The sequence below is a fragment of the Nuphar pumila genome, chromosome 3 (genome assembly GCF_984573655.1).
Source record: "Nuphar pumila chromosome 3, dmNupPumi1.hap1.1, whole genome shotgun sequence".
NCBI classification, from domain to species: domain Eukaryota; kingdom Viridiplantae; phylum Streptophyta; class Magnoliopsida; order Nymphaeales; family Nymphaeaceae; genus Nuphar; species Nuphar pumila.
Window position 1 is genome coordinate 31,477,906 of NC_143251.1, and position 26,225 is coordinate 31,504,130.

The 26,225-nt window shown below is 39.3% G+C and overlaps 1 protein-coding gene across 2 annotated transcripts in view; it reads right to left on the minus strand.

Moving 5' to 3' along the window:
* LOC149842495 (uncharacterized) overlaps positions 1–26,225 on the minus strand; it is a 254,408-nt gene that overhangs the window by 100,712 nt on the left and 127,471 nt on the right. For both annotated transcript variants that reach the window (XM_089999224.1, XM_089999225.1), the window contains 5 exons: positions 15,750–15,878; positions 11,468–11,666; positions 11,235–11,375; positions 11,032–11,075; positions 10,013–10,096 (listed from right to left, as the gene is read on the minus strand). In XM_089999224.1, coding sequence (XP_089855350.1) covers positions 10,013–10,096; positions 11,032–11,075; positions 11,235–11,375; positions 11,468–11,666; positions 15,750–15,878 — 597 coding nt within the window. The remainder of the gene's footprint in view (positions 1–10,012; positions 10,097–11,031; positions 11,076–11,234; positions 11,376–11,467; positions 11,667–15,749; positions 15,879–26,225) is intronic.

Consider the following 26,225-nt stretch of genomic DNA (forward strand, 5'->3'; position numbering starts at 1 on the left):
ATATATAACAAAAAAATAAATGATAATAATAATAAAAACATAATAATAATATATATACATCTAGATCTGCGGTTAGACCCATATGGGCCCAAATGCATGGGGTTCATGGGTTGCGGACCCAGTCGAACTGAGCCGCACCCCACTGGTGCATTAAGTAAAGAAAAAAAAACACACACACACATTTGGACCCGGGTCGGATCCGGATCCGTCCCGGATCTGCCAACCTGTTAGGGTTAAAACTCGCATGGCCAGGGATTTTCTTTTAAAACTTCCCCTGCGCCGCTCTCCTGCTTCCTCCCTCGGCTAGGGTTTCCTAATCCGCACCTCCCGCACCCTTAAAATAACGCATGGGCGAGGGGAGGCCCAACGCTCTTCCTCTCTCGGTCTTCCTCCCACTCTCTCGTTATCTCTTTTCTCTTTCTCACTCTTCTATACCTCCCTATTTCTTTCTCTTCTCTCTGTCTCCCTGCGTGCGACAAACTTGACCATCGCCCGACGTCGGTCGATGCTGCCGGCGACCTTGCACGATAGCTGACCCTGCCCTCTCTCCAGGTTGCGGTGCAGTCGAGGCCGGCAGACCATTCCACTCGCAGCGACAACCACCTTCTCCCTCTCACCGGAACAGGTAGGATGATATTGTTTTCTTTTTTTTCAATGGTGTGTCGTGGGTCGAGCATAAGGTGTGGGGTGCTGTAAATCCCCAAATCACGAGAAGGTTCTTTTTGACTGCCGTAAAACCCAAATCGGCAGATTTAGGGGTTTCGGCTGCTATGAACCCAAATAAAAAAAAAGAAATAATAATGAGATATAGGATTTCCTGTTTTTCTTCTTTAGGGTTCCCATCTGTCGAGAGATGTGTGTGGGTTCCGTGAATGGCAACCCGAATTGTTATTTTGGGGATTTCGGATTTTCCTGACAGAAGGGTTTTGATTCCTGTTATGAACTATAGAAAAAAAATTGTGAATCGCGTACACGTGAATACTTGTAGATTTAAACCCATGAACAATAATGTAGTTCATATTATAGTTTTATTTCAGTTTTCTTTTGGTATCAGTTTCTGATGTGATGGTCTTATTAGTATTCCCTGAGTTTTAGAAGTGCTGCCTCTATCAATGATAAGTTGTAAAGTTACCTGAATATAAGTTTCTTATTCAAACCAAGCCTTAAACCTAAGATGTTTCATCCTTTACAGTAACATTAACATCATCGTATGACTGATATTTCGCTTCTCAGTACACTCTGTGCACTTATTGAATTATAAATGTTATGGTACACTAGTATAAGAATTTGGTAGTTCAGGTTAAACAATTTTTTTGTGATCTCAAGCTATCATGCAAATATGTGTTGTGTCAGTGCATGTCAATGCATAAAGGATATCCTCACCCACATATGAACTATTGCTTCCTTTCCTTCGGAATAAAAAGGATTAGCAGTCTGCATGTTTTTATTGGGCTAGATTGTTTTTCTGTATTATTTACAATGTCAAGTCATTACTTGTATGATCTGTTACTTAATTCCTGCATAAAGACAAACAATGGACAGAAATCCATGAATAACGTGTTTGTATAAGGCACCAGTTCTGTGTTAGGACTATGCGATAAACTCGTAAAATGGTTACTCTCTGGAAAGGTGATGCATGGTTAAGTATACTATAGATTCCTGTACATGCTAAAATATTAGATAGGATCACTTGTATTTCAATTGATCTTCATATTGTTGCAGCTAATGAAATATATATATATATATATATATATACAGTGTTATGTTAATGACAAGAATGGATGTCTCCAGCTGGATCAGGACTTGTGCATATTTTTTTTATTTTCATATGAGTAATCAATGACAATTTAGCTGCCTATTATAATGATCTTCGATTTCACACGAAGCTGCCTGTGTTCCATATTTCCAAATGTCAAGTTAGCTACCTGATATTATGATATTCTGTTTCATATGAAATTGCACATTAATCTGATGCTTACTGCCTATTATGATGATATTCTGTTTCATACGAAGCAGTATATTAATCTGATGCCTGTGTAATTGTATATTAAGCGGGTGTTTTGTGTGTCCTGAGTTTTCTCAGGCACAGATAATTGTATATTCTAAAATTGTTATGCCCAGACTACTACGTTGTGTAAAATAGAAGCATGCACATACTGATTGATTGATAGATTAATTTTTTTGCTTTGGTAGAACAATAACCTGTACACACCTGTCAACCTGTTAGGTTGTACAAGTATATGCCTATCCATATGCAGAACAATATCTACATGTATATCTGGGTAGTTATAATAGAGATTGCCCTATGTATTCCCTTGCTAATTGTTGTATAACCTCAACGGTATATGTGTTATAAATTGTGAGTACATTGAGCCTTGGTTATAACCTTATGTACACAAACAAATGGATATGCACTCTGTGTTTAAATTTTATGCGCATTTTCACACTACTCACACACCCATTACGCGACATTACTCTTACTGCACATATTGGGGAGCGTACACAGAAGTATATTGGTGTTATACATGAAAGAACCCACATATTTTCCGAAATGTTGTCATATAGGGTCATTAATAAATTTCTGAAAGTGCAGGTCTGATTTATGCAATGCATATTCTCTAAGTAAATCAACTACTATTATGTGCTAGTTACTAAAAAAAAAGGAGAACAAAGTGTGTTTTAATCTTTATTGCCATTATGAACATGTATATGACATCCTGATTGTAGTGGGAAATATGTGATGCTACATATTTGTGAAGCATTATGTTTTATGCTTTAGTGATAGAAGGAATTGTAACTTGATATAGAAATGGGCGTATGTGCAATTTGTTTATATATGAAATTATGGCATGTAAGCTGCTGACATTCAAATCTGGAAATGTCTGAGTTTGACTGCTTTCTGTAGGAGAGCTGTGAGACATATTAAAGAAATGTCATTTATTGAAAATGTTTGTTGCATATGTGAATTGTTTTTCCTTGTCCAAAGACAAAATGAATGATAGGGAGTTTGAGAATCTTGCCTAATTGGGCAATATGAATTGGGTACCTGATGCAGGTACTTTGGTTAATGAGCTTGCACTCAATGTCAATAACATTGGTGAGAAAATTCAAGGTTAATTTCTGTGAGCCTGACTGGTTTAAAGATACCGGGGCATTTGTGCCCGATTGGTTTAAAGGTACCGAAGCACTTTGGGTAATAACCATAACATTGATGAGAAACTTAAATTTAATTTATATGGTCTGACTGGTTTAAAGGTACCGAGGCTTGTGTGCTTGACTGGTTTAAAGGCACCGGAGCACTCTGAGTGGGTTTAAGCAATCAATATGGAAAAAAGATTTGGATGGTTTATACACCTTGGTAAAATGACTAAGGTTGGGAATTCTACTGCTATGATAGTAGAAGGAAGTTGGGGAAATGCCCCATACTTCGGGAAAATAATTAAATGAAAAGATTAACTCACTCAGATTCGGGCTTACCTTGGAGAGGGTAGGTGGTACAAAACTCCGGGGACATGTTTATTTGTTTTGAGCTAAAGTGACTCGTTGGTCCCCAGTCCTCAGAGTTGGGGAGGGACCCGGACTACCCATATGTCCTAGGTGGTAGCTCTTTGTTCTTCTGCAGAAGTTAGGAATGCATCATGTTTTTGTTTGGCCTTTGGGAGGTTCTCTCGGTCACTGACCGCTCCCTTGGGATTTCAGTCTCAGTTAGAATGTTCGGGTTAATAAAACAACCTTGAATAATATACCCCCGAACGTTCTCTTCTGTGATGGTTGCCTCGGCCCGTGTGTACCCGCGGGATAAGATAATATAAACACTATTTAGAACAGTTAGGTATCACAGTGAGTGGAGTTACTAGAGAGATAATTTCATAATCTTTCAGCATGTTTTAATCATGAAATGTGTAGATATGAGATAATTGAATTCATATTGTGGATGTTACATGGATGTCACGCATGTTACTGTTATTGTTATTGCAAAATATGCTTAATTGATTAATACTTTACTTGCTTAATTGTTGTGGTTGCATAAAATGCTTTACTTGTTTAATTATAATTGTTGCATAATCTACTTACCTGATTAAATATATGTCTGTTATTGTTGTTACATAGATTTTTTTACGTGCTTCTGTATAGGCTGGAAATCACACACGACACCCGCATCACATACTTGACACAAAATATACCTGCAAGAAAAAAAATTACAGTAATTCCTACTTTGACAATTGTAGTCTAATTCCAATCAATTTATTATTTTTCAGGTAAAGAATAGGGTTTATGAGCGGCTGCGGGATAAGGCATCAGATCGAGATTTTTGGATTTATTGTTCCAGGGATAGTTTGAGTTCCTTTTATGTTTTTAAAACTCTGATGTCATTATTCATTGATAGCGAAATGAAATAAACGTTTTGGCTTTCTCTCCACTGTAATGTTCTAGAATGTTTAACCCCATAATATTACTTGTTTTCGCTATTATAAAAAAAATCCTCTAAAATTTGGGTTAAAATTTTGGGACTTTACAGACATTGATGTTGATGATAACATGCCAATAGCTCTACGAAAGGGACACGACAATGTACCTTATATCTTATATCTCAGTTTGTGTCAGATGCCAGAATTGATAATTAGATGAAAGCATTTATCTCAACCCTATCTGCTGAAACTATTCCTCTGAGTTATCAAACGACTGTTCTCGATAGCAGGTGGAAGCAGGCTATGCAAGATGAAATGGACGCTTTACTATCTCAACAAACATGAGACCTTGTTGATCCCCCAGTGGATGCGGACATCGTTGGATGCAAATGGGTATATACCATTAAGTACAACTCAGATGGTTCAATTGAAAGATATAAGGCAAGGTTAGTAGCAAAAGGTTATACTCAGACATATGGTGTTGATTTCTTTGATACCTTTTCTCCTGTCACGCGGATGGGCACCATCCGTCTTGTTCTCTCGGTAGTTGTTCACCATGGATGGAGTTTGTGTCAACTAGATGTGAAAAATGCATACCTATATGGGGACCTGTCTGAGACAGTATACATGCAAAACCTCTTGCATTCGAGGTTGAGGGGGAGTGTCAAAAGGTGTGCAGATTAAGAAAGACGATATATAGGCTGAAGCAAAGTCTTCGTGCATGGTTTCAAAAGTTGTTTGATGTGATGTCAAAGTTTGGTTTTGATAAGTCAGCGTCAGATCACTCATTATTTATTAAGAAAACTAACTCAGGCCTAGTCGTTATAGTGGTATATGTGGATGACATCATCCTTACAGGAGATAACATGAAAGAGATTGCAGCTACAAAGGCTCATCTTCAAAAACATTTTGTTACCAAAGACCTTGGTCCACTTAGATACTTTCTGGGCATAGAAGTGGCCAGGAGCAGTGAGGGAGTGGTTTTGTCTCAACGGAGGTATCTGCTTGATCTACTAAAAGAGACAGGAATGTTGGGAGCTAAACCCGCAAATATTCCCATGGATCACAAAGTTCATTTATTGGATGAGGGGTCAAAACCCGTTGATAGCAGGAAGTATCGCTCGTTGGTACGGAAGTTACTGTATGTGACAGTTACTAGACCTGATATTGCTCTCGCTGTAAACAAGGTTAGCCAATTCATGGACAAACCGACAGAGATACACTGGAATGCTACAATGATGATACTCAAGTACTTAAAATCTTCTCCTGGAAAAGGGTTATTATTCAAGAAAGGGGGTACCCTGGAGGTAGTTGCTTACTCTGATGCTGATTATGCTGGGTCTCTAGAGGATAGGAAATCTACCACAAGATTCTGTGTATTTGTGGGAGGTAACCTAATCTCTTGGAGAAGCAAGAAGTAAACCGTGGTTGCTAGATCGAGTGTCGAATCAGAATATAGGGCTATGGCCCAAACGGCAACTGAATTAATGTGGGTTCGAACTGTATTGGTCGATCTTCAAGTGAAGGAAGGTTTCATCGCCTATGGTGATGATGTGTGATAACAAGGCAGCTACATATATAGCCAATAATCCTGTATTTCATGAGAGGACAAAACATATTGAAGTTGACTGTCTGTAAAACCCAATGTTAAAAAAAAAATCAGACCCGGGTCGGGTCTGGACCCGACCCGGATCCACACCCGAGCCAGCCCCAGCCCGTCGAACGGGCTTTCAGGGGCTGGCAAGAAGCGGCATACAGGGGGCTGCCCACCCCCTGCGCCCTCTACAAAAGGAGCGAGAGAGGGGGAGGAGAGGCGTTCGAGCCTCTCCCCCGACTCTCTCTCTCTCTCTCTCTCTCTCTCTCTCTCTCTCTCTCTCTCTCTCTCTCTCTCTCTCTCTCTCTCTCGTCGTTGAACCGACGCCGGCGAGCCCTCTCCGTCGAGGCAGCCCGGCGACCTCCCACCTCCCCAGGCGACCTCTCCCCCTCCGGCAGCCCAGGTAACCCCCCCCCCCCCCTTCTCCTCTCTTTTCCCCCCTTCTTCCTCTGGGTTCGTCGGAAGGCCGACACCCTGTCGTGCCTTCCTCTTCGCTTTTTCGACAGGGGGGGCTCCGCCACCCTTGCCTTCATCTCCTTTAGCAGGCAGGGGGCTCCGCCCCCTGCCCTTTTTACTGTTCCGACAGGGGCCGATGGCCCCTGCCCCTCTCTAGATCGACAGGGGCCTCTGTCCCGTGTTTTGTCGAGCAAAGCTCGGCAGGGGCCATTTGGCCCCTGCCTCCTCTTTTGGAAAGCCGCATGGGGCCTTTGGCCCCTGCGCTCTCTCTCTCTACTCATTTTTCCGGCAGGGGCCATCGGCCCCTGCCCTTTCTCTTTTTGGTAGGGGCCGATGGCCCCTGCCCTTCCTTTAAAACTAAGCAGGAGCCTTCGGCTCCTACCTCCCTTTTTGAAAACCCAGCAGGGGCCAATGGCCCCTGCCCCTCCCCCCCTCTCTTATTTGTCTGGCAGAGGCCGAAGGCCCTGCCGCTCTTGTTATAAACCCGGCAGGGGCCGATGGCCCCTGCACCTGTTTTCTTTTGCAGCATGGGTCATTGGACCCTACCCCGTTCTATTTCAAGTCTGTAGGGACCGTTGATCCCTGCCCTTGTTTTACAGAGAAGCTGAGACCCCAGTCCTTTGTTGTCGTTTTCCTTATTCACTTAAATGCATGCTAATAACGTACCTTTGCAGCTTAGGCAACGGACCCCGTTCGCACCCCGCGAACCGAACCGGCGATTACCTATGCTCGTAGACGACCTCTTTCTCGCAATACCCCGAGGTAGGGAAAATTGCACAAGGACTTAAATAATTAAAGCTAGCTTAAATAATTAAAGACCGAAAGGACAAAAACATATATTTATAAGTATATAAGTATGCTTTTAGCTCAAGGACGCGGTTTCGCGATCCTTGTCCTTTATTTACGCATTTTCCTGCTTTTTTTCTTTAATTTGCCGCCGCGCTTTGCGCCCAGGCTTTTACTTTCGTATTTCATGCTTTCTGTCTTTAATTTGCCGCCGCGCTTGCGCCCAGGCTTTTACTTTCGTATTTCCTGCTTTCTATTTTTAATTTGCCACCGTGCTTTGCGCCTAGGCTTTTACTTTCGTATTTCCTGCTTTCTGTCTTTAGCTCAAGGACGCGGTTTCGCGATCCTTGTCCTTTGCTTTCGCATTACTTGTTCTATGTTTGCCGTCGCGCTTTGCGCCCAGGTTTTTGCTTTCGCATTTGCTGCTTTCTGTCTTTAAAATTTGCAACATCGATGGATGAAAGGGGTCCTTTTATATCGAACATACGGTTTTGCAAACAACGTTGGTTTTGAAGTATCACAACGGGTCATCCTGAATCAAGCATTCAGAAGGAGTAGTTCCTCTACTCTAGTTCGCTTTTTCTGACATAGCTCGAGATTACCCAACATCCGGGGCTCGAGCAAGGTTGTGAGTGTAATTTTCTCATGCGAAATCCGCACGTACCGTTTATCGTTATCAGTGTCAAAATTTGTGTTGCATATTGACACTACGATAATGAATGTGAGGATTCGAGAAAATCACATGCCATAAGTTGGCACATGGTATTGGTCATTTCAAAAGTTTAGAATGATGACATTATATCTTTGCAAATCATGTTGTTGAAACTCCTATTGAGGACCTAGAACCCTTCCTCGTAACGTGCTCATAGGCATGCATGGCATGCGAGTAATACGACGGATGTTGAGACGGTCATTCGACCTCGACCAGTGCTATGAGCACATTGGTAAACCACATTACACATTGATTGATTATCGCCTTCACAGGTAAGATGCTCGATTGGGTCAAAAGGCCAGAGCATGTAGAATGGGTCGTTGGTTAAGTAACCCCTGACACACCCATTCGTTTTCTTGTTGTCTGTCAAGGGAGAGGACGGATTGGTACACACTTCGATGGACAGGTTGTTAACAACCATTCTACGAGCAAAGACTCGGTGTCCCCAGTCATCGGAGTTAAGGGATGAGACTACCAGATATTATCCTAGGTGGTAGATCTTTTGGACTTCTGCAGAAGTAGGATGCATCCGTAGCCACGAACGCCTTTGGGGAATCCTCTCTCGGCTAACGGCCGTCCCCTTAGAAACGAACTCAACTAACTATTCAGGTTATTCAAAATACATAGAATAATAGACGCCCGAACTAGTCTCAGTTGTTTCTACGAGTCGCATCGGCACATACCCGCAGTCCAGTTAATGATGGAACATAAAGTAACTTGTGCACTCCACTTGATGAATCATAGAATTGTGTTTTATGCTCAGTGATTTCAAATCATTATTAAATATTTTGTTACATCGTGCAACATGTGCTAGTTAGACTTTTACTTATGCTAATAAATTGCTCATGTTAGTTCAGTAACTGTTTAGTTACTCGTCACACATAGTTAATTATTTGTGTTTCTTTCAAACTTTTCTGTTTACTTGTGCACCTACTAGTTTTTCACGAAACTAACCCATTTTATGGGTACAGGTAATGATTAGGTGCTTAGAAGGCGATGGCGCGATTGCGAGATGTCTTCAGGATCCACAGTTACCACTCGTGGCTCTTGTCCTGATCGTTTTGGGTTTTTGTTACGGATTTCTTAAGGAAATCCAAATTTTGTACAACTTAAAAACTATTTATAATACGAATGTTTTCATCTAGATATTTGCAAGTTATGCTTTTGTCTTTTTGCTCTTTTAGCTAACGTGCCCAACATTGTCGACTTGCCCTCTTTTCTTTTAAAAGAAATGCTTCCGCTGACTTTATAAATAAACTCTGAAATAAAAAGGAATTTCGAGCCTTTTAAACCATTTTAAAAAGGTTTACAAGTCACTATATAAGAGATATGGTTCAAGCTGGACATAGCTCCACCAAGCATGTAATATCTGAGGATAAAGTTGCAGATATTTTTACAAAGCCTCTTGCCAGGCCCGGTTTCTCAAAATGTTGTGGCAAGCTGAGCCTGATTGATATCTATGCTCCAACTTGAGGGGGAGTGTTAAAGATAAGTCGACCACTTTAAAGCAAAGTTTATTTAGTCTTAAGGTTGCTTTTGGTATTTTATACATAATAAGAGACTCTAATGTAATTTTGTTATCTTGGCTAATCACTATTTAAATTTAAGGAGATTAGACCTAAAATAATTAATTGAGTTCTTTCTTTTCTCTTTCTCGTTTTCTGTGCATCCTCTGAGCCTTAACGTCTACATTTTTTAATATTCTTTTGTACATTACAACATATTTAGAGGTAGTTTTGTCATATGTATTTTCTTTTCTTACCGTCTAGTATTGGACCTAGTGGAAGCCTACCTTAAAAGGGGACTCACTCTCTTATTTATGAATTAATGAACTTACTCTTCGTTGTCTTCCCTTTTGTTCTTGCTCTAAGTTTTTCATACTAAAAATGTAGCCTGATTGTGAAACAAACTGACACTAGAGAAGCCAAAAATACAAGACATAATAATTTCATACAAGAAAAAACAAGTATACTCGAAATAACTTTGAGAGTAATGCTCACCATGCTGAAGAAAAAAAAGGAAAAATAAAAATCAATACACATAACCATGTCTTACAATGCTAGCAAAGAAGAAACCAATGAACACAGCAAGGACAACCATTTTCACCACCACATGATTGAGCAAAGGTGCATGAATTTCCTGCCAACACAAAAACAAATCAAGGGAGGAAAGAACATTCAGCATGAGTTGAGATTTCCACTTAAAAAATGATAAATTTATTTATATAACTCATACAATTCTAATGACATGATTTAGTAATAATCATGAATGTATGTTGTTTGGGTATATAACGCAAAGATAAAGGAAACTTTATCTTTGACTTGCTTCACCTTCATTTTCACATAGGGAATATGTGGAGTAACGCCCAAGTGGAAAAAAAAAATGAAAATCGAACAGAAAACGGTTGACTGCCGACATGCCACTAAAGAACTCTAGCAGGATACATGACAAACATCCAAAGTCCAATAAATGTTAGATGTGAATTGTGACGAACTTAACAGTACAAAAATAATGCAATCCAGTCGATCAAGATTTGATGAATAGCTCCATGATGCCATTGAATACTTAAATTTTTAAAAGGTCAATAAGCACACAGCATTTGGTCTAGCCACTTAATTCAGACTCAAGATGAACCAACATCACACAGAAATAATTAACATTGATATGGAAAAGAGTCAGGAAAGAAAAAAATAAAACGACATTCTATCTGCAGCCCGACACTTATCAATGAGATGGAAGTGAGCAAGGAAAAAAAATGATACTTGATCTGCAGCCTGATACCTATCAAATACACCCATTGCTGCCACATTTTACACATTTTCACTTTGAAAAGTTTCAACCCCAAGAAAAAGGAAAATAAAATAAAAAAGCCTTTGCAAATATAGAATGACATAGTTCATTCTAAAGAAAATAAAAGTCAGATTTTGAGATAGAAAGGTCCAGATCAGGAATGACAAAGTAATAACTGACATCAAGCAAGGGATAATTTAATCTCATCATTAAGCATTGCAGATTACTACAAAAGCTTCCGCATATGAGTCATCAAGATCAGATATTCCTTGTGGAAACCTTACATTCATGTAGCGCTCCAATAAGCCAGGCTCTTTCAAATTAGAACCTGAAACAAGAGTACAACTAAGAACTTAAAAGCAATAATGTATGCTATCTATAAGAACAAAAGCCATGATCATGCTGAATCTAAATAATCAATACTACAAACTTGATAACATGCAGCTGATGCAATTATGTATTTTTAAGTAATCAACTTCTACCGTACCCTTATCAGGACCCACACTTGAATGCAGTTTTATGCAAGGGAAGCAATCAATTCTATGATCCTCTGTTCTTATAAAGTCCATAACTATTAGGGCAGTAAAAGCTGTAATCTGTAAAATGAAATCCAGCAGGACAGCCAATGCTGCAGAAAAGGAAGTTCTTATATACATCAGGAGTAAAGATTATCAGGTAAGAACAAGGACAAAGATTTATAATTGACAGTCAAGGTTGAACCTGCAAACATCGAGAACACACGGCATGCTGGCATAGAAATGATGCTTCCAACAGCAAAAGCTAGTACTTCTGAGAGGCTTGCTAATGTTATTGATGGCCCAACCTCTACAAGTGCATTGCTGAGACGTTCTTCCATAGTCAACTCCAGTCCTTGGCGTTTAACAGCATGTACTAAAATACACATATTATCTACTCCAACCTAATATTTAAACACTTAAAAAATCAATAAAATGAACTTAAAGTATCACTGGAAGATTCTAAACTATGAGCATGCACATCACATGACAAAAAGTGTGAAGGCATATGGCATGTACAAAATTATGAGAGACAAAAAATAACATAATAGGGGCAGGCTGGAAATTTTCCTATATATCACCCAGACAGGTCAGTAATATTTGCACAGATTTCCTCCAATAAACTTATGAATGTGTGCCATTGATTTATTTAAAGTCTGTTTACAAAGTACCTACATTTTGGTTTTATTATATACAGATTCAATAGTGCTGCGCCTCAAGGAGGAGAAACTAAGGATTAGTGGCAGTAAGGTTTCTCTTGCCACTGAAAAATATTTTGAGCTCTTTCCTCTTCAGAAGAGTTTAACCCAAATTTTCATGTGTGTGTATTTGTGTGTTTATGTGCGCTTGTGGGTTCAATACAGATCTTCATCATTAGGAACACAGATTTTCAAGGGAATTTAGACATCCTACCAGTGATCAATAGTGGTCTACTAATTTCCACATCTTCCATTAAGATCCCTTCCATATCAATTATAATCAGGCCACATTAGTCCACTAAAAAGGCAAAGTTCAGGCTAACACAAACTACCGTGACATGCTTTTCTACTGGATCTTATCAGATGCAAGTCACAGTTTCAGTTCCAGCACAATGTTCGTTACAATAAACTGTAATTTGAACAACTAAAAATCAAATATTTACATAAGAGGACCAACCAGATCAAAAATATTTCCACTAAGTTTGCTAGGATCACTTCGATGGCATTAGTTTTCTGTATATTTTAGTTGGCAGAAAAATGACCATATTACCCCTGAAAATAACACAAATTCAAAGCATGTCCACAAATTTGGCTAAATTCTTCCCATAGCGTATAGCCACTCTTTCGCTTTCCGATGTTCTTCAGTCAATTTTACCGTTGGATGCAAAAACATGCGAGACTACCACGACAAATCAGAGATTTATGGAAACAACAGGCAAGACCTATCAAAACTACCAGTGAGACTCGCCAAAGACATAACAAAGATCTTCTCGCCAAAACTTTTGACGAGCCTCACCAAACCTATCAACAAGCCTTAGGTGAAACTCACCAAAGACTTAACAAAGATCTCCCCAGTTTCTGCAAGATTTGCCAAAACAATGGGTGAGATTCACCAAAACCATCTGAAAGAAAAACCATTAAATATTGACACTTTGCATATTTCCTAATAATATGAACACACGAGATATTCAAAGAAATTCTCCCATACTTTGTGATCAAAAGTATTCATTATTCATAATCAAATCCTATCTTCATAGTACACAAAATTCACAATTAAGAAGAGAATTAACCAATTCATATAATATAATAAACACATGCATATAATTATTAAACATACACTAAACATCAAAATTAGATAGAGGCGACTAGAGACTCACCTATTGTATTGGGAGTCTCACCAAACCTTTCAATGAGCAGGTCTTTGTTATGTCTTCTGCAACACTCATTGATAGTTTTGGCGAGTCTCGGATATTGTTTTGGCAAGTTGTCCCAAAAGTTTCAATGAGAAGATCTCTGTTATATTTTTGGTGTATCTCACTTGAGATTTACTGATAGCTTCGGCGAGTCTTGCATGTGGTGTCCTCAAATCTTTATTTTGTCTTGGTAGCATCTCGCATATATTTTGGTTAGCAGCCAAGGCCCCACCTCACTACTCCAACCCCCATGGGGCGACACACATGAAAACTTGCATTTTACTATTTTTACTGAACTATGTTTTGGCGTGTAATTTTCCAATCAAGACTTGCCCTCATCAATTAGTCTTTTTTTGTTGGATAGCCCAAGGGAAAAACGCTCTCATCACTGACCACACAGTGACTGACCTCCAGTTGGTAAAACCCTTGAGGTCCCCTATCCACCAAGGAGTACACCCAACTTCAACCTCGTGACAAGGGATGCCACCTGTGGGTTTTGAATTTGTGACATCCCATCGACTTGGTGACATTCACAAGTTGCCCCTACCAAATACGCAGAGCCCTTATGGGCATCACCCTCATCAGTTAATGAATCTTCGTAACTTCTGTTTGTAAAAGGTAAATGAACACAGAAAATGGTGATAATTTGAAATGCACAAGATATTTTTTGGAAAGCTGGCTTGTGAAGGGCCATATAAATGGAGAAACCAACAACAACATGAACTAATTAGGCATGTAAATATCTGGGTCCCTAAAATAGTTTTTGGATCTAAACGTTGACGAGTGGCAGAGCCACATTGAGGTCAGGGTGGGCAGTGCCCACCCTGATCTTTTATGTGCCCCCTTCCCCCACACTTCTCTCTCACCCAAAAATCTCTCCAATAGAAGGGATTTGATAGGGCTGGTAAATGAGCTGTTTAAGCTTGGCTCGTTAAGGCTACACCCCTGCCCTTTGTGAGCCAATCATGAGCTGGCTCGTCTTCTAAAAAAAATATTTTTTAACTGTTTTAAAGCTTGATAATATATAAAATATATGTATAATACATATAAATATATGTTTAATCCATGTACAAAACATAATATGCAGTTATGCATATAATATATTAGACCTATACGCACAAGATATTTTTTTGGAAAGATGTCTTGTGAGGGGCCATATAAATGGAGAAACCAACAACAACATGAACTAATTAGGCAGGTAAATATCTGGGTCCCTAAAATAGCTTTTGGATCTAAACGTCAACGAGTGGCAGAGCCACATTGAGGTCAGGGTGGGCAGTGGCCCCCTCCCCCACAAGACTCTCTCTCTCTCTCTCACACCCAAAAATCTCTCCAATAGAGGGGTTGGATAGGGCTGGTAAATGAGCCGAGCTTGGACTGTTTAAGCGTGGCTCGTTAAGGCTACACCCCTACCTTTTGTGAGGCAATCATGACTGGCTCATCTTCTAAAAAAATTAATTTTTAACTGTTTTAAAGCTTGATAATATATAAAGTTGAAAAGCAAAAAGTGGCTACGCAAAGAATTCAGTCAAATTTGTGCACATGAAGGCAATTTACAATATTTGTAGTAGGTCATTTTTCATTTAATTGGAGATGACTATATCCTCCACCAAATCTCAAGAATCTACCTACATATGTTCATTGCATACTTATCCAACCACCAAGAATTTAATCCTCCACTTTTCCCAACTTCTCTTTGTATCTTTGAGTATGGCCTGTAACACGCACAACCTAGATAATAGAGAAGAAATATGGAGATGAGATAAAGAGAGACTGAAGAAACTAAAGAGAGCAGTCTCTAATACCTTGGACGAGCTGTATGTATGGTATCTATAGGAGTAGATACCTATTAATAAGGGATCTGGAATATAAATGTGACAAAACTGCCCCAAATGGAATGTCACCTATAAATGTGTACGGATGTACAAATTACATGATGCCATTGGTGAATGGATGTTTAGATACAGATCTTTGGTCATCCTAACATTCTTCAATCTCTCAATAGTTATTCTAGATATTTGATGTTTCTCCTATTTGTACCACATAAGTATACAATGAGGTCCTCGTTATCAGCATAAGGACAATTGCGAGGTTTACCTTTGTGGCGCAGTTTGAGGCTTGTATATACTCTTGCTTTATACCTTTTCATTGTCAATGAAGTTGCTAACAATCTGCAACATGTCCTCCAACAAGTTATTTTTCTTTAACAATCATGAACTTCTAAAGTTAGGCTTCAGTTATCTCCCATCATTGTCAATTAAGTTGCTACGAATTTGTAAGACTACATTGTCTAACAGGAAGCTCTTTTGTTTACACAAACATCAGCCTTTTAAAAGTACCACTCATGACTTATTTAAGCCAATAAATGTTTTCTAATCCTGTCAACCATTTCACAAGGTTATAATTGCCATATTAATTGAAACAATGTAAAGGAAACTTAATCTGATTAGTTGGTGCTAAGGATGATGGTTAGGTTAAATGAAGCAACCAAAGATAATATGGTAATAGTGGACCACCACTCCATCTAAACAGGAAAAAAAATGCTAATCAAGATCAAAAGTGAGATAACAAAAATGTTCAAGAAATAAATACTTACAGCTAAAACAAGGAATGGTATAACCTCCATGATAATAAGTGTGGACTTCACTCCTATAGCACTGAAAAATCCAATAGAGCCAAGAACAGACAACATGACTACGACAACACCTGAAAGACCAAGCAATACCTGCAAACAAGGTATTGCATATTTAATAAGAAGACCTGCATAAAAGATGGAGAAACCATGAAAGCTGAATAAAATACATTTCATTACCATAGGAGATATGGTTCATGTAAATAAGTAATAATACAAAGAAAACAGAACAATATAAAAAAAAATAATAATAATAAAAATGTATAGAATCAAAGCCTAACTAAATGACTCTTTTGGAATTTTTTTCCTCTGTTACGTCACAAGAAGAACTAGCTGGACAAATGTTGAATAGGGTATGCAACACAATGGTAAAACCTAATTTTATTTTTCTTGATAGATGCATGACAGTAAATAATCTGCCACAAATGACAAAATAGAAACTCATATGAACACTGATAGGGTTCATGGGGAGAGAGACAATATACCCTAAAAGCTAAGCCAACAGTGTCATGTTGTAAGGGCTGTTACAATATGAGTAATAATATGAATTTCAAAACAATGAGAAAAGTTCTCAGTTTGGTTGCCAATAATATTATATTGCTATGCGGATGAAGGAACAAGCAAAATACTTTGATTTTGCAAGACAAAGTTTTGTCATAAGCTGGAGCATGGTCTTCATTAAATTTTTGTTGCAATCAGACCTTGCTTCTTACCATAAAACCTTCTGGCTACCTTCTTTTCAAAGGTGTGCTTAGCTTCTTGTATTTATGTCTTCTGATACAAAATTGTCTTCCATTTTGTGCAAAGACAAATTGATGCTTCTTGTTCATAGCATCAGTCTATACTTTGTAGTTTATTTCCAAGCGTAGAAGCATGCGCTTTTTATTCTTAAAATTACACAATATTCTAGCTCAAAAAGAAAAGATGTTCTAGCCAATCTCACCTGATGATCAACATGCAGGGTATTTTGCGTGTTTTGCTTGAAACTTTATCGATAGTGAAATGGGAACTATGCACAGTATCTTGATGCTATATACTTTGTTCTTCATGTAGTTTTCACATAATGCAAGCACTTAGGGAGCAAATGATCATGGCCAATCATCTCAAAATGGACAGTCAATGAAGAAACCAAATGCACGGTTTAAGGACTTAGGGGTGGCATGACATGTGACTGGTGACCCAAGTAAGAGAAATCATGTGATTGCATACCGTGGTTTAGGCATGGAAAGAACCACACCATTACTCATGCTCTAATTTCCATTAATTCTGGTGTTATCCATCTTCCAAATATCTCCTTGCTCCATTTATTAAGTCCTTGTTTGGATCCTTTTATAAATTGCTTCATGCCATTTATACTTATTTTCAATAGCACATTTTGTGTTTGGATCTTTTACTTTTATTTTTTTAATAAGCTTTTATAAATTTGGTGAAAAATCATGTGATGTTTACAAAAAATAGGGAGGGCCCTATTTTTTTTACAACTATTTATTTTCCTACTTCCCACCACCATCACCATCACCATCATCAACACCACCACCATCACCATCACCATCACCACCACCATCAGCATCATCAACACCACCATCATCAACACCACCACCACCTGTAGAAAAGCTTTTTAAGTGAAAAATACAAAATATTTTATAACTTTATTTTAATATATATGCATACACACACACCCCATGTTGCTGTGAGATATTTTCAAAATTTTGCGGAATCAGTGTCGTGTTTATGAGTCACATGTACATATTTGTTTCTTTGTGACATAGCCAATATGTTTGGCTTCATAATATGCACACAGTAGATACTCTTAATGTCATCCGAAGACAGTTTCAATGACAAGGACATTGTATCAAATTTTTCTACAAGCAAACAAGACATAGGTCATGTACATGTGCATATACCAAAAATTTTAAAATCAGCATATTGAGCTATTAATAAATAACTATAAGCTCAGTCTTGATCTCCCCTTGTTTAAATAGAAAATAATGTTGAACTGACATCTAGCAAGCAATTGCTGAGTCTTTCAAGAGAAGCCCAGCTCATTCCCACCTCCAGATGTATTTCAAACCATATCTATCAGATGACCATCTTTGTTATGCATATCAAAGTTACTCGACTAAATGGATTCGAACAATTTGTGATTAAAACCAAATCAGACAGGAAAGTTTGTGGGATTGAATGTGATATCGTCTTTAATGGCTATCAGCACTTTTTTGTTTGGAGACTGAAAATTATTCATAGAATAAATGAATTTGTAGTTTTTTATGTAATAACCACAAATTTTTGGTTATTAATTATTAATTTGACATGTTTTCGTAAATGGTTTGATTTGGGCTTGGGATCCAAATCTCGGATCCAGGACCCATAAAGTGGATAATGTCATTATAAAAAAAAAACAAATATAAAAATATAAGGTAGTGCAGGGATCCACAGTTGGATCCAACCTGTGGATCCGCATTTCAAGCAAGACCCGGATCCAACAAACGGTTGGAACCCGTCTCGCGGGTTGCGGGTCGCGGGTTTCGGACCTGGACCGCGACTCGTGTAGCGATAAAGAAGAAAAACCCGTGGTTAGGGTACTGAAGGAACCCTAACACGAGTCTGGCAAAGGGGAGGGGCGCGAAGCCATTGGGGGAAAGTTTATCCCCTCATTCCTTTTCGGAAGGAGAGGGAGGGGGGTCGCCCTCTTCAAAAAGGGGTCTCGTCCCTCTTCCTCCCTCGGTACCTCTCTCTTCCCTCTCCCTCTCATCTCTCTCGTTCTCTCCACTCTCTCGGCCTCCCTGTTCATTTGTCTCCCTCTTGTGCTCGTGCGCAACCACGGGACCGTCGACGACCTCCCAACAACGTCAGCCTCTTCCTCTTTCCTCTCCCTTACCACCTTCCCCTCCCAGCATGCGACAACCATCAACGCCGGCTGACGATGCCGGTCCCCCAGGTGAGCCTTTGTTCCTCTCTTCTCTCCCCCTGTTGCTCGCGAGGATGCCGGGAGGCCGACAGGGAGCCAACGCCCCCCCCCCCCCTCCCCCTGCTGTGTCTCTCTCCCCTTTGTGTTCGTTGGGAGGTCGGCAAGAGGCCGGAGGCCCCTGTCGTGCCCTCCCCTTTTCGATTTCTTTTTTTGGGGGGCTTGCCGAGGGTCGGCAGGTGGCCGGCGGTGCCCTTGCCACCCCTCCTGTGGCCATCGGGGGACCGGAGGCCCCTGCTGCCCTTTTCCCCTTATGTTCCGGCCAACAGGTAGGGCCCCTGCCTGATTCCCGCCTTGTCGGGGAAACCAACGGGGGCACCGCTTGTCTGGCAGGAGAAATTAGTGCACGCCGCCTTATGTTTGAACGTTGCAAGTTCGAACCCCCATATAATGGTTGTATAACTGGCAGGGGTCTGCCCCAACCTCAACTTGTTTGGTAGGAGCAGCCAGTGCGTGTTTCCATGTGCTCAAAGGTTGCAAGTTCAAATCCCCTCTATATGGTTGTATGGCCGACAGGGATATGCCAGATCCCCCTTTTCGGTGAAACCAAGGGGGATCCGCGTGTCTTGCACGAGCAGTTAGTGTGTGACACCTTGCCTTGTGCACAAATTGGCAATTCAGAGTTATCTAAAGGAAAAAGCTGATTTGACTGAGAACAATAAAGCATTTTTTTTCAATTAGATGAGTTCGTAGACATGCTAAAGATACTTCAGAAAATGGCCCTGAGCTGTATCGTATGCACTATTTGCGTCACTTGAATAGTCTTCCTCATGAGGATTATATTAATTCTTTGGATAATCTTCATCGTTATTTTTTATTGCAGACACCTCCGACGATGCCGATTGAGCCGTTCCTCGCCATCAGCATCCCTGAGTTTTTCCTCCAAAGCATCGGTTTAAAAGTACGGGTTCTTTCTTTTGAATAATGTGAGAAATCAAATACCGATTCGATTTTCATGTAATATTTAGTGCAAATCCATAGTTAAAGAGTGATTCTATGTGTTCACTCTAGATTACATGGATGAGGATCCATAAATCCTCTTTTATATGGGTGTTTTTTGTTCTTTACATGTAAAAATTTTGTGTATAGGGTTTTTATAAAAAAATGGACTCATATTGGGTTGTGATCGAGATTTATTTCTGTTTGTTATGATCAAGATTCATGCTTGTATAAATATACCTTAATCTGGGTTTTCTGTTCTTGAATTGGGTTCATGCTGGATATAGTTTGAATGACTTGATCGATGCTTATAAAACTGATTTTTTTTAGGCACAGTTAAGATCAATGCTTAGGTGGTGATTAGGTTTGCAAAATTGTTTTCAAGTTCATTGAATCAGCAAATTGCATATGGCTATATATAGATTCTCATATCAAAAGTGTTCATGTGATCCCATGGTTAACATGCGTTAAAGATTTAGTTTTTCTTTCTACGCATATGAATGTATGGACATGTGCATGTATTGAAAACATAGATCATGAAAGTTTATTGTTATTGCACTCGCATGTTTATATACTTGTATGCATGTTGTGTTAGAGGTGAATCAAGGAAAGAATGATATTTCTCTTGTGCTTAGAATCGCCATGTTATGCTTGATTGTTTAAATGCATCGCAAAAATCACATTCATATTATGGTTTTAATTGTATTATTCTATTGTTGCAATGGGAGGTAGACCGTGAAGAGCTGCACATGCTGATTTGCGAGCTTATGGTTTCATGTTGATTTGCAAACTTATGTTATTAATTTTGCATGTTGATTTGCAAATGTAAAAGAGATGAATTAATAACAAGATAAAAAGAAAGTAAAGAACAGTGTAATTTATGTTTCCTTGATGTCCCTTTTTTAATGTGGGAATCTTGAATATTGCGGTTTTAAGAAAATCATGAGGATACAAAAACTCTGTATGCGTTATTGTTGCCCATGAACCCGATATTGAGGTTCTTCTCCTGGCCACAGTTTTAGGAAGAGTCCACCACTTTACTTGGGGTGGTGTGTAGACACAGCTTTTGTTTTGGTATTCCAAAAAAGTAGTGTCAGTGGATGCTGATTTTCATGGTATCCCCGACATTGGATGCTGATTTCCAATGTTCCGATAGATAGTGTTGTTTCCTGATATCGGTCGAGGGCTTAGTTTGGAACCCAGTAATAAAATACAAATTGTGTGTTAAGTTACCCTGGGAACCTAACTTGACCTCGCGGATTTTAACCGTTTGGTGTATCCGCGGGCAACGGTAATTAAAAAGAACTTAAATTATATCATTGAATAAGGCATGCATATGAAAAAGGAAAACTTTAAGGAAAGATAATAAAGTGATCATGCATATTCCTGTTATGCATTAAAACATGCATATTGTACTTGTTCATTTAATTATTACATGATGGTGAATACATGATGTTTAATTTTTAATGCATGTTAAATGTCTTGCTTACTTAAATTGTGATCCCTAATATTGCTTAATGTTCTCTCATGCTTAGAAATTATTCTTTGTTGCATGAATGCTTAATTGAAATTATGAAGTTGTCATAATTGATTTCCTTTAAATGATTTAATGAAATCTTATTTGTATTCGTTATGCTCACTTTTTTCATTAGAAGTACATGTGCTAAGGATTTCGGTTCTGACACCCAACTTTTATGGTTTTTTGCAGCCGCAGATGATCAGTGAAGCGACTGGTTTCTAGGAGTGTTACGAGTGTCATATTTTTGCTGGACGGTTCACAGAGGGACAGTGTGACTCAGTTTTTCATTATTTACTTTTATGTCATTTAAATAACTCTGATATGTCTATTGCAATTATTGCTTAAACATTCCTTCTTTCAGATAAATGAATAATGGTTTGGTTTGGTATGGATGATAAGTGTAAGCTCTATTGTGGTGTGTGTGGTTATCCAATTGAGAGTGGAACTGTAAGGGCCCTAGATCTCTGAAAATATTTTCGCATTTGTTTAAAAAAAATCTGCATTTTCAAGGGGTATGAGTTTGGGTCGTTACAGGTTTAGTATCAGAGCCACAACAAAATCTTACGCTTTTATCATCTTTTTACCATTAAGTTTTTAAATTTTTTTAAGTGAGCCCTGTCCGGAAGTGTCAGCAAGTCGTACCTCATACTCCATAGCAGTCTCTTTTACTGGTAAGGTTATTTAATACTTTTATTTAGAATATATGAATTCTTTATGATTGATTGCATTCATAGTTTAAATTTGTATTTGGTGTGAATTTAAAAGTCTTAGTGTGATTATATGAAAGTAATTTTTCTGGGATCAATCCTAAGGGGGTAGGGATGTAATATCGGGTATTTTCGTACTTAGTCATTTCGTGAGATTTTCGAAAATTTGGCTAAGTCTGGGAGAAAATTGTTTGAGAGTCGATTTTTAGACCGATGTTTTTAAGTCTGGGCTTGGCCCAAGTTCCATCGACAAGGTCGTAACGAGCCAATCGAAACGAGATAAAGAGTTTTATTTTATACCTTTAAATTCAAGCAGAATTCAAGCAAAATTCGGGTTATTTTTGGGCGAAATTCGGAATTTGGTATTCATGTAGTATATCGTTGGATGCATCTCGAAATTTTAAGCGCAACGATATTTTACTTTTCTAAATCCTAGTCCCGGTTTGCCCGAAAATTGTGTTTTTCTGAAAATTAAGCAGCTTGTCGAAATGAATCCGGAGTTGGATCAGATTGGATCCAAGGCCTACGATCCGAACTAATATGGATTTGGGTCTTATTTAAGTCCTACTTAAATCTGGATTTGATCCAGATCTTGATCCATTTTCGTTGATCCGGATCGAAATCCAAGCCCAATGTTTTTCCAGCTATAAATTCAATATAAAGCCTTAATTTGGAGTTTAATAAGATTGATGGAGATAGCTTGTTATGAATCAATAGATTTGGCTTTTAGTTGTAGCAGAATCTGATCGCTATTAATTTTAAATCTTAATATAATGACATGTTTGTGTCTTGTGTTCAGAAAGGTCACTCTGTGAAGGATTCTAGACCTTGATTTAAGGTTATGTTTGGGTCTTCAGTGAAAAGATGGGGCCATTTTGAGAAATAGGAATAAGTGGAGGTTATTCAGGACAAAGAGTCTCTTAGAAATAGTAAGGACAACAAACAACGACGTGATTATGACAAAATAAAGGAAACTCCATCCAATAATCAAGAACAAGCTAAAGAAATATCAGGTTGTGTCTATCATCCGTAGAAAGTAGTGAACATACACTCTAATAGTCTTAGGATAAGACTTTCGTCATTTAGTACGGATTTTGCTATCAAAGAAATTCTGTATGAATTTTGTCGAGACCAACTTTTAGCTCCAAACTACTCTTAGAAACTCATTGTGTGTGGTCCTGATCCCGATATGTTGGGATATATATTGGGAGCTCGCATACATGCATGCATCCTTGTCGATACCAATCCCCTCAGACTACGATTTCTATAGGCATCTTACAGGTAAAATTTCGAGGACGAAATTCTTTTTAGGGGGAAACGATGTAATAACCGCAAATTTTTTGTTATTATTTATTAATTTGACATGTTTTCGTAATGGTTTGATTTGGGCCTGGGATCCAAATCTTGGATCCAAGACCCATAAAGTGAATAATGTCATTATAAAAAAAAACAAATATAAAAATATAAGGTAGTGTAGGGATCCATAGTTGGATCCATTGGGATCCAACCTATGGATCTGCATTTCAATCAAGACCCGGATCCAACACACGGTTGGAACCCGAGTCGCGGGTTTCGAACCCGGACCCGAGACATGACTCGTGTAGCGAAAAAGAAGAAAAACCCGTGGTTAGGGTTCTAAAGGAACCCTGACACGAGTCTGGCAAAGGGGAGGGACGCAGAGCCGTCGGGGGAATGTTTATCCCCTCCTTCCTTTTCGGAAGGAGAGGAGGGGGTCGCCCTCTTCAAAAGGGGATCTCGTCCCTCTTTCTCCCTCGATACCTCTCATCTCTCTCGTTCTCTCCACTCTCTCGACCTCCTTGTTCATTTGTCTCCCTCTCGTGCTCGTGCGCAATCGCGGGACGGTCGACGACCTCCCAACAACGTCAGCCTCTTCCTCTTTCCTCTTTCCTCTTTCCTCTCCCTTATCGCCTTCCCCTCCTAGCGTGCGACAGCCATCAACGCCGCCGACGATGCCGGTCCTCCAGGTGAGCCTTTGTTCCTCTCTTCTCTCACCTTGTTGCTCGCGAGGATGCCGGGAGGCTGGTAGGGAGCCACCCCCCCCCCCTGCTACGTCTCTCTCCCCTTTGTGTTCGTCGGGAGGTCGGAGGCCCCTGTCGTGCCCTCCCCCATTTCGATTTCTTTTTTGGGGGGGCTTGCCGAGGGTCGGTAGGTGGCCGGCGGCGCCCTTGCCACCACTCCTGTGGCCGTTGGGGGGGGGGGGGGACAGGAGGCCCCTGCCGCCCTTTTCCCCTTCTGTTTCGGCCAACAGGCAGGGCCCCCCTGCCTGATTCCCCCCTTGTCGAGGAAACCAACGAGGGCTCCGCTTGTCTGGCAGGAGGAATTAGTGCACGTCACCTTGTGTTTGAACGTTGCAAGTTCGAACCCCCATATAATGGCTTTATAACTGGCAGGGGTCTGCCCTAACCTCAGATTGTTTGGTAGGAGCAGCTAGTGCGTGTTTCCTTATGCTCAGAGGTTGCAAGTTCAAATCCCCACTGTATGGTTGTATGGCCGGCAAGGATCTGCCTGATCCCCTTTTTCAGTGAAACCAAGGGGGATCCGCATGTCTTGCACAAGCAGTTAGTGTGCGACACCTTGCCTTGTGCATAAATTGGCAGTACAGGGTTATCTAAAGGAAAAAGCTAATTTGACTGAGAACAACAAAGCATTTTTTTTCAATTAGATGAGTTCATAGACATGTTAAAGATACTTCAGAAAATGGCCCCTGAGATGTATCGTATGCACTATTTGCGTCACTTGAATAGTCTTCATCATTATTTTCGATTGCAGACACCTCCGACGACGCTGATTGAGTTGTTCCTCGCCATCAGCATCCCTGAGTTTTCCCTCCAAAGCATCAGTTTAAAAGTACGGGTTCTTTTTTTTGAATCATGTGAAAAATCGAATACCGATTCGATTTTCATGCAATATTTAGTGCAAATCCATGGTTAAAGAGTGATTCTATGTGTTCACTCTAGATTACATGGATGAGGATCCATAGATCCTCTTTTATATGGGTGTTTTCGGTTCTTTACACATAAAAATTTTGTGTATAAGGTTTTTATACAAAAATCGACTCATATTGGGTTATGATCGAGATTTATTTCTGTTTGTTATGATCAAGATTCATGCTTGTATATATATACCTTAATCTGTATTTTCTGTTCTTAAATTGGGTTCATGCTAGATATAGTTTGAATGACTTGATCGATGCTTATAAAACTGATTTTTTTTAGGCAGAGTTAAGATCAATGCTTAGGTGGTGATTAGGTTTGCAAAATTGTTTTCAAGTTCATTGACTCAGCAAATTGCATATGGTTATATACAGATTCTCATATGAAAAGTGTTCGTGTTATCCCCTGGTTAACATGTGTTAAAGATTTAGTTATGGACATGTGCATGTATTGAAAACATGGATCATGAAAGTTTATTGTTATTGCACTCGCATGCTTATATACTTGTATGCATGATTTGCTAGAGGTGAATCAAGGAAAGAATGATATTTCTCTTGTGCTTAGAATCAACATGTTATGCTTGATTAAGACATTAGTGTAAGGTTGCTTGCATATGCATGTGCAAATATGGAATTGATGTATTTTGGCACGTACCTCATGGCGTGCATGTTCACAAATTTTAATTGGAACTGGTTCATGAATAAAAGTATGCATTTGACTTGAGTATGCATCCGAATTGAACAAAGACATGCTTATGGATATTTTTGTGGCATACACATGATACACGTTTGCATTTCTGAATGTGCATATAAATTTTCAGAAAGTGTTGTGTGCATGTATTTTTGTTCTCGAGACATGTCAAGATTTGGAATTATTTATATGCTTTGACTTGATGTGACATGCTTAAACATCATACTATATGAAGTTTGTTTCAAATGCATGTGCATACATGCATTGATGTGTGTTTCGCATGTACATAAATGCATGTATGTGGAATGATTTCGTAAAGGCACATGCACATGAATGGTGAACACATTCATATGAATGTGACATATCATGCACATGGTTAAATTGACATATATAAATATGCATTTGGAAGCGTGTTGACTTCAATGCATACATTGCAGGTTATGGTTTTTGCGTATAATGTATCGATGGTCTAAATGAATCATCACAGGCCTCGAGAGCCTTGAGCTTTGATTGCTCTTTCTTTAATTGTTTAAATGCATCGCAAAAATCACATTTATATTATGGTATTAACTACGTTGTTCTATTGTTGTCATGGGTGGTTGTAAGAAAGTGAAAAATATGCTACAACAAATGTCTCTCAACAAGTTCTCACAAATACACCATAAG